This window comes from Apteryx rowi, unplaced genomic scaffold, assembly GCF_003343035.1.
Source record: "Apteryx rowi isolate R43461 unplaced genomic scaffold, aptRow1 scaffold_1243, whole genome shotgun sequence".
In the NCBI taxonomy this organism is placed as follows: Eukaryota; Metazoa; Chordata; class Aves; order Apterygiformes; family Apterygidae; genus Apteryx; species Apteryx rowi.
In genome coordinates, this window is record NW_020447468.1 from 25,085 (window position 1) to 40,895 (window position 15,811).

Sequence of the window (15,811 nt, forward strand, 5' to 3'; positions counted from 1 at the left end):
GTACAAAAGTCCTACCAGCTCTGGCAAATACAGGACTTCCGTGCATCCTCCCAGAGCCTTCTGTTATAGCATCCTTACTGTTGCTCCCAAGCACTCTCCAGACTCATGTAGTTCAGCCATAATGCAGATAGGAAATCCTCTAAGTATCAAATCAAAAAGGGTGAAAATTCAGCCCCAGGGKACCTATGTAAAACCCTCATTCATACAACTGAGACCAGGATTTCATCAACAGCATTCAGGATTTAGCAAAGGGTAGATGCCTGTGTCCCTAGAAAGTGTTGTCACTTCCCTTAAAGATACATCTCTACTTGGGCTCTCTTGACTGAGAGACAATGTAAACATCACACAGTTTTTGTCTGCCAAATTTTAGATGAGTTTTATATTGGTGTGTTTTATATTGGTCATTTACTCATAGAATTGATGGATGCCTGGATAACCTGGATGATGATTAACCCTCCTGGCTTATGATAAAACACCTATGTGTTGAAATTAAAATCTGCAAAAATTGTTTCCAGCCTTTGCTTGTTTAGCTTTTCTATGAGTAAAAGATAGATAGATAGAGAGGGAGGGAGAGAGAGACAGATAGATAGATATCCTTTTGTATAAAATGTGCTTGTATAAGACACAGATACATGACCTTGATCATAAAGGAGACACAGTGAAGAAAGGAGACAGACTTTTCCCTGTATTGGATATTGAAAGACTTCTTTACTAAAGCTTTTTTTTCTTTTAATTCAATTTTAATTTTTTAAATTATTTTTTAATTAATCTTACAGGTTTCTCTGCTTCTTAAATTCACAGATTAATCTCTTTTAAGTCATTCTCRGGAAAGGAGAGGCCTGAGGCCTGACATCAAGTGAGACAGATGGTGTTAGAGATGTCCAAGGATTCTGTTGTAGATATTCCAGAAAGTGGTTATACAAAGGTTATACAGAAGGAATAATTCTTCAGTCAGAGGCAGTACAAAGGAAATATCAAGTACAGCTGAATTACAACAAAACTATTAACCTTACATCCATTCCTAAGTCTTTTGGATTTGCCGTAAGCAGTTTGCCATAAGCAGAGAACTCGCAAGCAATTACCATGTTTGATTTTAGGCTTACRCAGGATCATCTTGTCTGATTTCTGATGTAACTCAAGTTGTTAAATGTCACCAAATAATTCCTATAGTGCACAAAGAATTGAATCGAGTGTAGAACTATAAGTGAGGTTTAGCTAAAAAATGAAAAGGTGTATGAATCATTCTGAAGAATGAGCAGGGAAGAAACTGAGCATTCATGCTTTTCAGCAAAGTTATAGATGGCAAATTCGTCTCCAAGACATTACCCTGTGCCGGAAAGCCCCGGCTATGTAATTTCTTAGCTAAAGTGGTAGTCACAAGCCTGCTATAACCCTTCCTCCGATGCTCTGGAAGAGTATAACCGTGAATCATGGTGGCAAACTGGTCTGTCAGGCTCCAGGAGATGGGAGACCCTTTGTCATCCAAGACACAGACACTGGGGAAGCAGCAAATGAGGTTAGCAAGGTACTGCTGGCACCTTGGATTGCCTCCCCGCGACCAGGTTTCATTGAGCAGGCTGGCATGGGAGATGTCCAGACAAGCCACTGTTAAATTAGGGTCCATCCTAAGAAACAGTACAGTAAATGTATTAGGCAGAAAGTTGTTCCTAATATTCTCCAAGCARCTGCACTAGATTTAAAGACACCTTCTCCAGCCAAATAGGTTTCCAGCTGCACAGCAGAAAGGGGAATCAAAGACAGCTGAGTTCATTAGGCTGGAGGTCTGGAAATCACTGAGTAGGGGAGGGTCTCTCCACATTTCCCGTGTAAGTCACTGACAAGTTATCCCAGTCCTAGCAACAACCTAATTTAAATAAGGTTTTAAACTCCTTCCTGGGATGTTTTTAAATCGCATTGTTTCTTCTGAATAAAATGTTTTCTGCACTATGCTACCCCTGACTATTTTAGGTCTTTGTAAATGTGAAATCCTAAGTACACACGGCACACTCCAGAGGGTTCTTAATCCTTGCAGGAAGAGTGGACAACATGTTAAGGAAGGCAAGTAGCCCAAGTGTCGTACTAGCTGCCACAGGAGAGTGGAAGGGATTTGATTTCTAATGTCTCAGCCTCCCAGACTGGTGGATTCTCTCTGGATTTCAAATTTACTGCTCAGAAATTCCAGGAAAAACTGAGTCTCTGGTTCACCTACTCTTCCTCTCGGATGGCAGGCCAATATCTGATAAGCAGAGGGACATTAGAAAACTTAGAAGGCCTTCAAACAGTTCAGTAAGGCCCTCTTCTGAAAAACAAACTTTGCAGGAATCCCAGATCCATCTAGGAAACCTAAGGAGCTTCAACACAGGAAACTCAAAGAAGATGGAAAGGGGACCTCTGGAAGCTGTTCATCTGCCAAGAGAGGAAGGGATGGGAACTATTCTGGAATATAAAACAGCAAAAACAATACACTGATTAAAGAAAAACCTTGAAAAATATTTAAGGTAGTAGTCCTCCTCTCCTAAGTCATTCCCCAGTCAATTTTTGGCTCAGTCACAGRGAAAGCCCGGCAGTCTTCCTATTATTTTGATGCAAAAGTACTTTATGTAAATATATTGTGATAGCAATAAGATTTATCAACATGATTACACATACCGACATCTGACATCTGGCAGTGTATCCGGGTCTGAATAGGTAACCATCCAGAAAGAAGATGTTTTCACATCTACCTGCTTAGATAAAGCCAGACTTCTAGATACTTCACATATTCCATCCTGGAGCCCTGTGTATATAAAAAATTAAACACTGAGACACTTTAAAAAGAAAACATATTTTGAAAATAAAAGCTCAAGATTACGCCTTTTATTTTCAAAATATGTTTTCTTTTTAAAGTATATGAATATATGAATATATGAGACCTCCAAAATTACTAACAAGATTCTCTCCACACTCTGGCCATAGCTTTATATAACTGAAGATCAGAAGCTGCCACACTATTCATCTAACCTGATCACCAGAACAACATGACACACACAGACCCTCTCCCAGTGACCTTCCCACCTAACTCTTACACTCAGTTAGAGCCTTAGGAAGTTACTCAGGCCTAATACAAAAATTTCAAGTCACRGAGAATTCACCTATTGCACAGGCAAGTTGTTTTACTAATTAGTAACCTTCACCATTAAAAATTTCARTCTTGTTTCCCATTTCGATCTTGTCTAGGTTTGGCTTCCAACCACTGACTTTCAAAAGACCTCTAGTTATCACATTCACAATCACTAGTGCTCAGTCTGTATGTCATCTACAGAATCCTATGACCAAAAGAATAAAAAYAATAAATATGTCTTCCAGCAAGGAAATAATTGAAAGTAGAACTTGAGATAGTAAGTAGAACTTGAGACGGTGACAGCGAATACAACATGGATGAAATTCAAAAGCAAGAGAAGCCATATCCTGGATCTCGTACTTTACATAAATACAAGAAGTAGAATGACAGGATCTACACTGCCTTAAGACTTTTCCAACCAGCTAGTTCAACTATTCTGCTTTTCTAAACAAAGCAGAGCTGTACTATACCTTGTATCTGAAAAATTTGTCCCCAGTTGATAGTGTTTGTGTTTTCCAGTAGCTCCTTGTAWGCCTGTAGCTCCTTGTAGAAAACTGCATGTGCGTTGGTGTAATGGTCAAGGTCATCCACGACATTCTGGGGAGAAAAAACATGGGGGAATTACAAATTCTCCCCCTCTCCCCTGCATCTTTCCCATTGGAATCAAAACTCACCAAAACCCAACCCCACAGATACAACAAATAGTTGGAGCTTCAGAGTGGCTTCTTTAGGATGCTTACTTTGGTATTTTCAGCAGTGACTCTCAAGCAAGAGAGCAGAAATATCTATTGCTCTCCACAGTGCCTTAAAAGCAGACAGCAGCAAAGGAAGTAGGCTCTCATGTACCCAGGGGAGTCACTAAATACAGGCATGGTAACTTAGGCCTGGCAGCAGTTTCTCGAAACTCTTGCCTAATCCTAATCAAAGCTCACCCCTTCTACTGGTCTCTCCCCAAACCAATGCTGTGTTATTTACCTCCCCAAGGTCAGGATACCTAGACTACATCTCTTCTGGTAAACAAAATAGTACCAAGGCCTGTTGTCTGTCCCCGAGCTGAAATAGCAGAGTCGGGCCATGTCAATACTATTAAAGTCTCAGTCTCCAAAACAGAGTGGCTATATCCAAACTGCCAATTGGGGATTGCCCTTGGCCTGTGCTGTCTCCTGTTTTGCTAACCTAGGAGTTGCTGGGGAGACAGCTGGTTGTCCCAGAAAGCGTGCTAAGGATTTAACAGCACAAGGAGCTGAGCTGCAGTACCTGATGTGAAACTACAGACCAACAAGAGCTTGTTTCCTTGCCTGACATGGGGAGGCATCCACCACTCCTAATACAAATCCATGCAACTTAGATTGCTTTTCAATGGTGAACAGAGAGGGCTGAAGCAATGCCCCTTCCCAGCTTCTCCTTACCATGGTCTGTCATGAAACAAAAGATCTGAAAAGACCCTTCATTCACCTTGAAGCTGTATCTGCCCTATCACAAGCTCTTCTTTCTGTCTGCCTACACAAAATCTAGAGAYACCAAAGAAACCTGGGAAAGTGCAGTCAATGGCATGAGTGCAGGTAAAACCTATCTCTGCAGAAGCTATGCAAGTTATTCTTCAGACAGTGCAATCAGRATGTTTACAATCACTTACAGCATGCACTTTATAGACAATTTTGATTAGCCTAAAATTGCTGGTCAGTATGTTTCAGTAAAAAGCAACACTCCCTAAAGTGGCCTTTGTGCTGGCATCCACCTGGGATGGTCTATTACATTTTATGGTTCCCACCCATTTCCAGCTAAAGTTAGCCCCATCCACAAAGCTCTCAAAGCTGAGAGGAAGCTTTGTCAGATCCACAGCTCAGGAACAAAGATAAAAAACACCTCAATCTACCTCCCTCTGTGGCCGGGTGATAACAGCTTTGAAGTCGGGCCATGAGTCCACCACCACTTCTTGCCTGAAGGGATTCCCTCGGTTGATATTCATCACAGCTCCATAAACCTGCAGGATAAAGAGTCAAGGGAAGAAAGACAGTTTTGAGACACACTAATGTGGCACCTGCCATCCCCCCTTATAAACCAGCGACTGAACCAGGAACACAGAGCTGAAAGCATACATTTAGATTTTCAAATACAGGCACGCATATGGCATAGATGCATACATACACACACACCAGTAAGGCATATTACCATGCAGGTAAACTGTTGCCCAATTATAGCAACTCTAGTTGCTTTGGAGAGGGGGTAGGCTGGTTTGCTTCTTTCTTTCTTAAGTATGTGAATTTGGTTTAGTAAGCCAAACCAAACAGATCTCTCCAGTGTAGTCATCTAAACAACATCAGCCAGTCCATAAGAGCCACAACCATCTTCCCACAACTTTGATTCCCTGACGAATGTCCTGATTTGTGGAGTAAAATAGCACAAAAAAGACAAGACAGCTCTGTGTTACCTTGAGGGACTCAGGGAAGCTCCACCTTAACATTTTCTCCAGTATCTGCAGTTTAATGGAACAGTTCAGCACCAGCATCTTCCCTGTAGATCTGCTTGGGAAACACAGACAAGGTGTGAAGAGTAATGTAGAAAAACAATAACGTGTGGGAACTGGGTGACATAACTGACAATTTCATAAAACACAATAACTTCTACAAGTCCTCCCTTTCAGCATTTTCCTACGGAAAGCTTTTTGGGAATAAAGATTTTTTTTTCAACAGATGGATGTGCAGAGACCAATGAGATGGGATTGTGTTTGGCAGACTAAGCTGGAGTAAGAAAGTCCTGGGCTTAATTTATTGTTCTACTACCCCAGATTTCTTGTGCAGCATTAGGCAGGTATCTTATATAGAGATTCACAAAGAGGTCTTTCTCATGTCTGCCCAAAAAATCATGTTAGCCTTTGCTGGTAAAAGCCATAAGAAGTAAATCATTACCACTAAATTCTTYAAGCCAAATATGGCTGAGCTCTCTTACTAGCTACTAATGAGCAGTTTATACTATGTTCATTCAGCCTGTAATTTATTAGGCTATGATTTGGTACAGTGCATCCTCCAGAGTAACCTCTTCAGCGGGGAAGTTACCATGAGAATGCCAGCTACAAATCCTATTGGTGAAAGAGCTGCTTCAGTAATATTTGTTTTCTTGCCACCTTTTCTGCAAATTCAAACCAAGCCCATCCAAAATAATTTAATTATGGTCTGCCAAAGAAAAGAGAAGCAATAAAAATGAATCTTTAATTAAAATGTCCAAGCAAAGAGTTCAAATCCTAAATTTCCTGGAAGTATCACATCCAATATTGTCTCTTTTACTCCTCTAATCTATATCAATCCATAAAAAAAAAAAATTCTTTTGCTACAGTTCATTATAAATCCTACCACATCTTACAGCATTTTATCTTTATAAGCTGAGTGTAACATTATCATAGCCATCAAGCACCTTCAGTCTTTGGCCTAATAAAGAGCTTGCAATCAACCACAACTCAAGACTGCAGATGGAACAACAAATCCTGTAACAAAGGGTTATGTGGTCATCCATCCTCCTATCCTATGTTTGTCTATTAGACACATCTGGCTGCTGCAAAGGGACTGATCCAACAGATAGATCACAACTAACTCGGACAAAAATCAGGGTAGGTGTTACTCAGCATGATTTTCCCATGATTTTGTAGGAAATAAGTACTAAATGTGATAAATATAGAAGGGTCTTGGCATGGATGATATAAATCAGCCATACCTATGAGCCTTACAGCAGATCTTCCACCACAAATTAATCAAGGAGTCTTTCTGAGATTGCTGGGTTGTGGCTGATCTGTAACCTATAGAAAAAGGCTTCTGTTTACTTATTTTAAATACAGATGGACTGATCTGTTTTTCTTCTAAGATTTATTACGTTCTACAGCTTATATTTTTTCCAAAGGCTTTCGCATTTCCTAGCTTGAAATTCACTTCCAGGCTGTATTTACATTTCAAACATTTAGTACAGTTTCTAAGTGACAGGGATTTGTGTAACAAGAAAAGATCCTAACAGTCAACACTAATTGGGTCACTTATTGATGTCCTCAAAAGACAAATTAAGGGCTGAATAAGCCACAGCATTAAGCAACACATTTGTACAGGCAATTTGCTCACCAGATCAGTGCTGAGGAATATTAACAGAACAATGTAGTGAAGCTGACATTGTCACACCAACACACTTGTGCCTTAGACAGGAAAAATCTTTCAGCATCAGTGTGATCTATCATCAGTATCAAACTGTCCCCTAGTTCCCTGTTTTGTTTCACCAAACACAAAAATAAATAAAAAAAATAATCCTATTCTACAATCACACGTACATATCCACCTTTCTTGAAACTTATACTCCATTTTCTCGCCATTTCCAAGGGGTAAATTGCTTCCATGTCACAAAAGTGCTATGTCAGTAGGCGTGTAACTAGATCTAAACACAATGTTGATGTGTGTTTGAGTGTACGGCTACTTTTATGGAAGGATGTTTCTTATAACTCTACGCCTAGAAATAGATTTAGATTGAAAATAAATATTGCACTGATAGACTAACTGATCGCTTACCTTATTACCTGATCAGTCTTGTAGCTCGTCCTTCCAAACTGTAATGGTGAGCTTGAAGTTAGGAGATAAGAAAATGCATCCACTTTGTGGCTTCTTCTGCATGAGGAATGACAGAGTAGTAGAAAAAAAACTGGCACTGAAAATATAGTTGTATTGATCCGAACTGGTATATCGTTCCTAAAAGCTTTATTGTTTCTTTCTTTTGGAGAAGCACGGAAATCAAAGCAAGAGCCAACCACACCTTCTGAGGAGGAGGGACTTTGTAAGCGTAGTTAATTCAGTGTTAAGCAGCTTGTTCAAAAGTACAGAGCTCCAGTAAGAACCTTTAATTTTTCATTGAGAAGTTTAATCTCTCTGGTATCAATTAATGATCTGCTTTGCACATACTTATAATTATCTTTTTTCTTCTCAGAGGTCAAATTCATGCTCAGTGCTAAGCTTCATGCCATGAGAAGTTAAGAACCTGAACTAAACTGAGACATATTCTGCCAAAGAGGAAATCAACCTACCTAAGCAGCCACAAGTACCAACTTGAGGCAGCAGAATTACAGCCCTGTTGGTCCCTTGCCTGACTTTTTGTTCATTCCTATCAGGCCAGTTTGATGATACTAAGATAAAAATCTAACCATGTAGGAATAACTGCAAAAGCGCTCCGATTACAGCCTTTTCAGTAGGAAGATAAGAAATGCTGCAAACAGCTAAACAAAAAATAATCCAGGCTCAGTATCCTGTCCTTCAGAGTATCATCACGTACAATTAAAAGTAAGTCAACAGTTCACTGACTTCCTGTATCAGTACTGCTTCCTAACCATTTAATAGTCACTGATGGATATACCCATCATAAGCTTGTCTRCTTCTTTTTCATACCCATTTGTCCTCTGCTACACATAGCAACTACAGAAAGCCTCTAATCTCTCAGACGGGAATAGAGATAATTACCTTATGCCTCATTAAGGGTACCAGCAACATGTAAACAAATGAACAAATGTTTTCTTGGTAAGTCAATATCAAAAGCACTGCTAAGTTTTCCAGATGATAATTTGGCTAGAGAAAGTGCTTTATAATAACTGGATCTTTTAATGGAGAAATTCTACCATTGGCAAATACAGAAGAGATGGAAGTCAATAGGGAAAGTGTACAGTTGACTTCATTTTCTAATGTTGAAGAATACCTGTCAATTACAGAATCACAGAAAGGTTGAGGTTGGAAGGGACCTCGGGAGATCACCCAGTCCAACCAACCTGCTCAAGCAGGGTMACCTAGAGCACAYTGTAAGGATCGCGTCCAGGCAGGTTTCGAATATCTCCAGACAAGAAGACTCTGTCACCCTCACAGTGAAGAAGTTTTTCCTCATGTTCAGATGGAAGCGTCTGTGTTTCAGTTTGTGCCCGTTGCCTYGCGTCCCATCGCTGGGCACCACTGAAAAGAGTCTRGTCCCATCCTCTTGACACCCTCCCTTCAGATAYTTGTACACRYTRATAAKATCYCCYCTSAGCCTTCTCTTCTCCARGCTAARCAGGCCAAGCTCTCTCAGCCTTTCCTCATAAGAGAGATGCTCCAGTCCCCTAATCATCTTTGTAGCCCTTCGCTGGACTCTCTCCAGTAGTGCCACATCCCTCTTGTACTGGGGAGCCCAGAACTGGATGCAGTACTCCAGATGTGGCCTCCCCAGGGCTGAGGAGAGGGGGAGSATCACCTCCCTCCACCTGCTGGCAACACTCTTCCTGATGCACACCACAGTACCATTGGCCTTCTTGGCCACAAGGGCACATGGCTGGTTGATGGTTAACTTGGTGTCCACCAGCACTCCCAGGTCCTTCTTGGCAGAGCTGCTTTCCAGCAGGTTAACCCCCAACCTGTACTGGTGCATGGGGTTATTCCTCCCTAGGTGCAGGACCCTGCACTTGCCTTTGTTGAACTTCAGGAGGTTCCTCTCCRCCCACCTCTCCAGCCTGTCCACGTCTCTCTGAATGGCAGCACAGCCCTCTGRGGTATCAGCCACTCCTCCCAGTTTTGTATCATCAGCAAACTTGCTGAGGGTGCACTCTGTGCCTTCAYCCAGGTCATTGATGAAGAAGYTGAACAAGMCTGGACCCAGTACTGACCCCTGGGGGACACCGCTAGCTACAGGCCTCCAACTAGACTCTGCGCCGCTGATCACAACTCTGAGCTCTGCCATTCAGCCAGTTCTCAATCCACCTCACTGTCCACTCATCTAACCCATGCTTCCTGAGCTTGTCTATGAGGATGTTATGGGAGACAGTGTGGAAAGCCTTGCTGAAGTCAAGGTAGACAACATCCACTGTTCTCCCCTCATCCACCCAGCCAGGCATTCCATCACAGAAGGCTACCAGATTGGTTAAACATGATTTCCCCTTGGTGAAATATGAAATACGAAGTGAGTACATAACTGAGATTAGAATTTTGCTGCATAATGTTCTCATCTGCTTTCTTCACCCATATGCATAAACCAGGTGTAAATGCCTTGTTTTAAACAGTAAATTGAAAATGTAAGAAAACCTCTACAGTTGATAAAGAAATCCTCTACAGTTGATAAAGTGACTCAATCTCCTGCAGTGTAAGTCTTTTTAATAAAAAAGATAATGAAGCTGGAAAGGGGATTTGCAACTCAGCATTAGATAGACTTATCTTTACACTAGGTGCTTCAGGTTTAAAGAGGATTTAACTCTTATATGAATGTTAGTTTCATAAGAGGCACTGCATTTACTGATTTACAGATTTGATATAAAAGTCCAAATACAATGGAAAACATTGCCCAAGTCTATAAAAATGTCCAAATAAACCCAAAAACACATTTTCCTCTCTTCCCCTAAGAAAATATACATTTTCATTAGAAGAGGTCCTCACTGGTCAAAAAAATTTCTTGACGGAGTACCTAAATCACTGTTTTCACGATCAACAACTGTTGTTCTGCATTAGTATAGAATATTGGCAGAGGTTATCTTGCTTCAAAGCAGACTCCAGGTATTCTGGTTTCTCAAATGAGGTCCACCTTCTCATAGATCTTTTCAACGAGGGTTAACAAGTTCTTCATTTCAGTTGACTGCTGAATAGTGTTCATATCCTTTAGAAGACCATTCTTATTTTTTATCTTCAAAATTTCTTCCTAAAGAAAGAAAAAAAATTAAGAATAGCAGACAATAACAGAAATAAACAGATTATTTTACTGACTCCAACAGGAATTTCACTCCATCAGGCTAATACAGCATAGCTGTTTTTAAGTTTAGAGACAGATCAAAGACACAGAATGCGACAGACTTCCTTCCGTCAGTTACATGGTGATTTATTTCAGAAATGATTACATGCTCCCTAGTACCATAGGGTCACTAGGAAGATACAGGTGATCCTTACATGGCATGCTTTCTAGACTGAAAAGAAGAAAAAACACACAGGCAAACAACCCACACAAGCATATAGTTCTGAATGAAAAACAAAGCAAAACAAAAACAAACAAAAAAACCCTTTCAGATATATTGCCCCTTCTGGCTAAAGAGGTTAAGTGATAAAAGCACTTTCTGTTGCCCTCCTTCTCACTCCCAAGGTGTCTCTGAAAATACACTCCCTGCTCACCTGCAGAGTGGGTAACTCTAAACTGTGCTTGGGGAGTTCTGGAAGGTTGAGTGCTCCACTGCAGTCTTCCTGGAATACCTAGGGGGAGAAGAAGAAATAAAAAAATAAAATAAGAGAGATGCAAGTAGGAAAAAAAAAAAAAAATGGCTGCCATTATCCAACTTCTAAAAAAAACCCTAAATTGCTTAGCTTTGCAATTGAAGTTGGAAAGATTGAAAAGGTACATTCCCAAAGGTAGATGAGGCCTCCCTTATATTAGGCTCTCTGTAGAAACAGCTTGGATGGGCTAGCACTGGAAACTCCTTCTCCTTAGCTGAATGCAGCACCATTTGTTGTAAATACCTTCCTAGCCTTTTTTTCATCTTCCTCCAACTGGTTCCTGAGCACCTGGATTTTGTACTGTAGTTGCTGTATAGTTTCATCTATGTGTTCTGCTGATCGCTCAGCTTCATTTACTTCTTCCTAAAGTAAAATAGACAGAAAAACAAAACAACAATAAAAACTGCTCTAGAGATGGTGAGCCATTGGTGTATAAAATACTGTGCAAGAGTCCCCGCACAAATTGTCCTAAAGACTGGAGGGGAGAAAAAAACAAAACAAAAAACTARAACAAGAAATTAACAGGATTAAAGAAATATCACTTTTTTCCATCTCTTGATAGTACTTTATAGAATAGTTAGGACTTCTCAACTCTTCTAAGCCCCTTCTCCAAAGCACCAGCTGAATCACTGAGAAAACAGCCAAAAAGACACACTGCTTAATAGTGAAGGTGGGTGACAATGATGAATAAGGGAGCAGCCCCCTCTGCTAAAAGGTTACAACACACTGACRAGCAGAAGACAGACAAGACACATATTTTGTTCCCATTCTTGCCTTTCATACCTGCAATTGTACCAAAGACTCTTCATTTGTCTCAAGCATTTGTTTCTCTGCCACTTGAAGACTCAGGAAACTCTTCAGGTTGCCCAGCTTCCGTGGAGGTACCTTTAAGGTCTTGAAAAATCTCAGCATCCTGTATTATGAAAATAGGAATGTATGACTTGTACTGTCAAGATGTTTCCCTCCTTGATTTTGCATCAACTCTCCCTTCCAAGACTTCTTAAAGGTGATTGCTCCCAGGAGCAATTCTACCAGCACAGTACAAAATAATGGGGTAAACCAGATTCCCTTCCCTCATCCCTGCCCCCCCCTTTTTTTTAAATTTTATTTTTTTACCTTTCTTTTAATAAATTGAGGTGTTTCTGAACATCTTCTTTCCTCTCTCTTTGCTGGCACAAAACAGATCTGGAAAGAAAATAAAGGCAGAATTTTCACCAGAGAGCCAGCAAACACAAAGATCTCAGCAAGCAAAGTAAACACAGATGAGAAATTTAAAAATTAGATGAGAATTTCCAACTTCAGATTAAAAAAAGCATTATATTATACTGGATAAAACATACACAGCCAGTACCATTGTCCAAAAAAGCTTCAACGCTTTTCCAGCTTAAGCAATATTAAGTGTTTTACTTTATTGCTTAGGGAAACAGACAAAAAAGAATCACCAGGGTACCTGACACTTACAGTATTACTGAATCCATCACAGTTTCCAGAAACTTCTTGCTGCTCTCTGACAGACTCTGCCAAGATGCTATTTCAGCACTGGTTAGCTTCATCTCTTTTGAAGAACCATTTTCTTTTGTTCGTATTAGTAGAAGGAAAAAAAAAAAAAAAGGAAAATTTTAGGACTTATCAAATGTGGACGAACAGCTTTGTAGTAAATAATTCAGTTATCTGGTGGTCGAAAATGCATCAGCTAAGATTTTTCCTTCTCACAAAAATATCAGCTCATTATCTGGCCACATTAAGTGGTACTTATTTGTACTTCACAGTTATAAATACAGTGTTATGTAGCAAGCACAAAATAGAAAAGGTTCTTTCCTATAAAAGCTTTCATTCTAAACAGGTATTTTCCCCAAATCATTGGTGATATAAGCAAAAAAACCCAGAATGAAATAAAAGTGGGAAACAATGCAGCAGGGGCCTTGTCTTTTTTTTTTTTTTTTTATGTTCAATACCACATATGCCAGTCTTAAGACAGAAGACAAAGACCTACGAAGAGAGAGTTAAATGTAAAATAATCTATCACAGGCACCCAGAACAAGAGAACACCATTTGCAAACGAAGTATACAATATCTGCATATGCAGCACATATTATATGAATGCACAGTGACTAAAACTGTAGTGCAAATAATCATTGTTACTGTTTAGAAAAAAAATCATGAAACTTATTTTAATGGCATATTTCATACATCTATCGTTTCAACATACCAGTTATTACTTCTTAATTTTAGTGTTTTTCCAAAACACTAAATTGCTGTGAGACAAACATAAGGAAAGAACATATTCCTACCTGCAGGAGAATAGTCCCTATGTTCCTTAGCTTTCCATTTGACTGTCTGAGTGGTCTGCTGAAGAGAAAAATTTACAGCAAATGTGGTAACTGGGAAACATCATCTGCTGCAGAACCACTTATTTGCTACTTCTGCTACAGAAAAGGCTGTGAAGGTATTTTAACGCTTGTCAGCAGCGTGCTACTACTGACCAGGGAAAGGCTTTCTGGACCAGRAAACAGTATTCCTCTCAAGCAGGTTAAGGAAAGCAATTCACTCTTCTTATTTCCTCCCATTGCAAAAGTAAGGTCATAAAATAACAAATGCACAAGGCAAGAAAGTGCTTAAGTTCACCTATCCAGCCACATCTTGAGATAATGTTGCTCATGACGTAAGCTGTTAAGCAAGCTTTTTCCAATAGACAGGTCTCCAGGCCAACCTTGAGATGTGCAAAGAATATTCTCCAGAACTAAATCAGCTTCACTTGAGCTGAAGGAACACAGATTTTATCCCTCTACTCAAATGCAAAGCCAGCTTGCCCTTTTGTTAATTATCAGACAGTACTTCCCTCTATTGGTCAAACACTTAACAGCACACATTGCTTCCTGGTTTCCTGATTTTGTAGCTACAGCAGCGCATCTCTAAGGAAACGTCCATACTGGTATTCTCTATGCACTCCACTAGAAAAAAGTGGGCAAAATCTCTCTTTTCTCCTGGGTTGCTTTCTAACCTGTTTGACCCAAAGCAGTGATTACCTCTCCTTTTTTACTTTGTTTTCTTCTTTCTCCATCTGTTCCCTTTTCTTTGCTGGAAGACCCTTGTTGATGTATTGATTTGCGGGATTTTTTTACTGTTCCCCCAACAGCTGTCTCCCCTGTTTTACTGGAAGAAGTGTAGCGGCGTTTCATTATCTGTAAACCAAAAGGAAGAGGAAGAAACACCCCCCCAAACACACACACAAAAAGTCAGCAATTATAATCCAGTACAAACCACACATCATCAAGGAAAAGGAAGGAAATATGCAAACATTTAGGCTTTATACAGCACAGGGTATTTGTTTAAGTGCAGGACCACTAAAAGAATGTCTCCATTTGCCTTTTAGAGAAGTCTTTGGGTGTTCTGCACCACTTTAACAGCTAGCATGTCTGCATGACAAACAAAAGTAATGACAACTTAATTGTAGTTGTGTTCAGAACCATCTAATCTGCTGATTAAAGTAAGATGAAAGTAAGCATTACATCCCACTAGTCTTCTCTTTCCTAAGCAGAATGACTCAAATGTAGTCTTTCTTCCCCAAGTTTGCTAGAGCTCTGATTATTTCCACTGTTCTTCCTGGGACTCCTACATCATTCTTGAAGTGCCGCATCCAAAATCGGGCGCCAGGATCCAGGCAAGACCTCCCCAACCGCCCCAAGGTAGCAACCCCAAGCAGAAGCTCCTCTTGTGTCACCCTGCTACTCTCAGCGTCCAGGGAGAGGCCTGACAACTCCCCCCATGACGGGTGCTGCTCGCCCTCAGCTCTTGGGGTGCTCCTGCCAAGCCCACTTCGTCCCACTGAAGCAGGAAAACCCGCACTTATTCCTACTGAACTTCAACCGTTCCCTCAAGCCGCTTCTTGCCCGCTCGGAAACAGTGGGCTCCCACTCACCGGCATACAGCAGCCCCCTGTCGCGACACGACAGGCMCTCACGCTGGCAGTAGCGACAGCCACGGCTGACACCAAGAAAACACTAAAAAACTCCGTGACAAGGAGGCCGCGGTCCTGCTTCCCAGCGCGAACCTCAACTCGCAGCACGACGCCTCACGACTCTGCGCCATATCGCCGTGGCGGCGGCTGTCGTGCCAGCAGAACCCATCACCGAGCACGGGAGAGGACTACAACTCCCAGCATGCAACGCTGCCCACCAGCCCCCGCGCTCCCCCACCCGCAGGGCGAGACGCATGCCGGGAGTTGTAGTCTCCGCCACACAGCCACCCTCTGTCCCTGCAAACCTCCGGCTCCCTGTTGCTGCCGGTAACACAGAGGAGACCTCCACAAGCCCACCGGAACCACCCGCTACGGAACTCACCACTTTCGGCGTCTCCTCCACCGCCCCGGCGTCTCCTCAACGCTCCCGCCGAGACCGACTCCGCATTAAACCGCCGAGCCGTTCGGAAACCGTTTTCCCCGCGCAGCCAGGCGCATGCGCACTGCAGCGCCCGGCCCCCT

The 15,811-nt window shown here is 41.3% G+C and overlaps 2 protein-coding genes across 6 annotated transcripts; both read right to left on the reverse strand.

Annotated features, from left to right (window-relative positions):
* Positions 1 to 736: 736 nt before the first annotated feature.
* Positions 737 to 9,030, reverse strand: LOC112960931 (glycine N-acyltransferase-like protein 3). Of its 3 annotated transcripts, none has more exons than XM_026055628.1 (6): positions 6,809 to 6,877; positions 5,532 to 5,622; positions 4,977 to 5,084; positions 3,571 to 3,697; positions 2,650 to 2,776; positions 737 to 1,625 (listed from the first exon to the last, which is right to left on the reverse strand). In XM_026055628.1, exons 2-6 carry the CDS (start codon positions 5,607 to 5,609, stop codon positions 1,199 to 1,201), a joined length of 867 nt encoding a protein of 288 aa, XP_025911413.1. In that variant the 5' UTR covers positions 5,610 to 5,622; positions 6,809 to 6,877; the 3' UTR covers positions 737 to 1,198. The 3 variants fall into 3 exon arrangements, with proteins under 3 accessions (XP_025911413.1, XP_025911412.1, XP_025911411.1); XM_026055627.1 differs by lacking the exon at positions 6,809 to 6,877 and adding an exon at positions 6,157 to 6,212; XM_026055626.1 differs by lacking the exon at positions 6,809 to 6,877 and adding an exon at positions 7,642 to 9,030 and having other exon boundaries at positions 738 to 1,625.
* Positions 9,031 to 10,200: 1,170 nt separating this feature from the next.
* On the reverse strand, positions 10,201 to 15,777 carry CENPQ (centromere protein Q). Of its 3 annotated transcripts, none has more exons than XM_026055624.1 (9): positions 15,672 to 15,777; positions 14,358 to 14,513; positions 13,623 to 13,680; positions 12,793 to 12,904; positions 12,448 to 12,516; positions 12,115 to 12,244; positions 11,575 to 11,694; positions 11,233 to 11,310; positions 10,201 to 10,768 (listed from the first exon to the last, which is right to left on the reverse strand). In XM_026055624.1, exons 2-9 carry the CDS (start codon positions 14,508 to 14,510, stop codon positions 10,640 to 10,642), a joined length of 849 nt encoding a protein of 282 aa, XP_025911409.1. In that variant the 5' UTR covers positions 14,511 to 14,513; positions 15,672 to 15,777; the 3' UTR covers positions 10,201 to 10,639. The 3 variants fall into 3 exon arrangements, with proteins under 3 accessions (XP_025911409.1, XP_025911408.1, XP_025911407.1); XM_026055623.1 differs by lacking the exon at positions 15,672 to 15,777 and adding an exon at positions 15,251 to 15,491 and having other exon boundaries at positions 13,623 to 13,677; XM_026055622.1 differs by lacking the exon at positions 15,672 to 15,777 and adding an exon at positions 15,251 to 15,491.
* Positions 15,778 to 15,811: the final 34 nt, after the last annotated feature.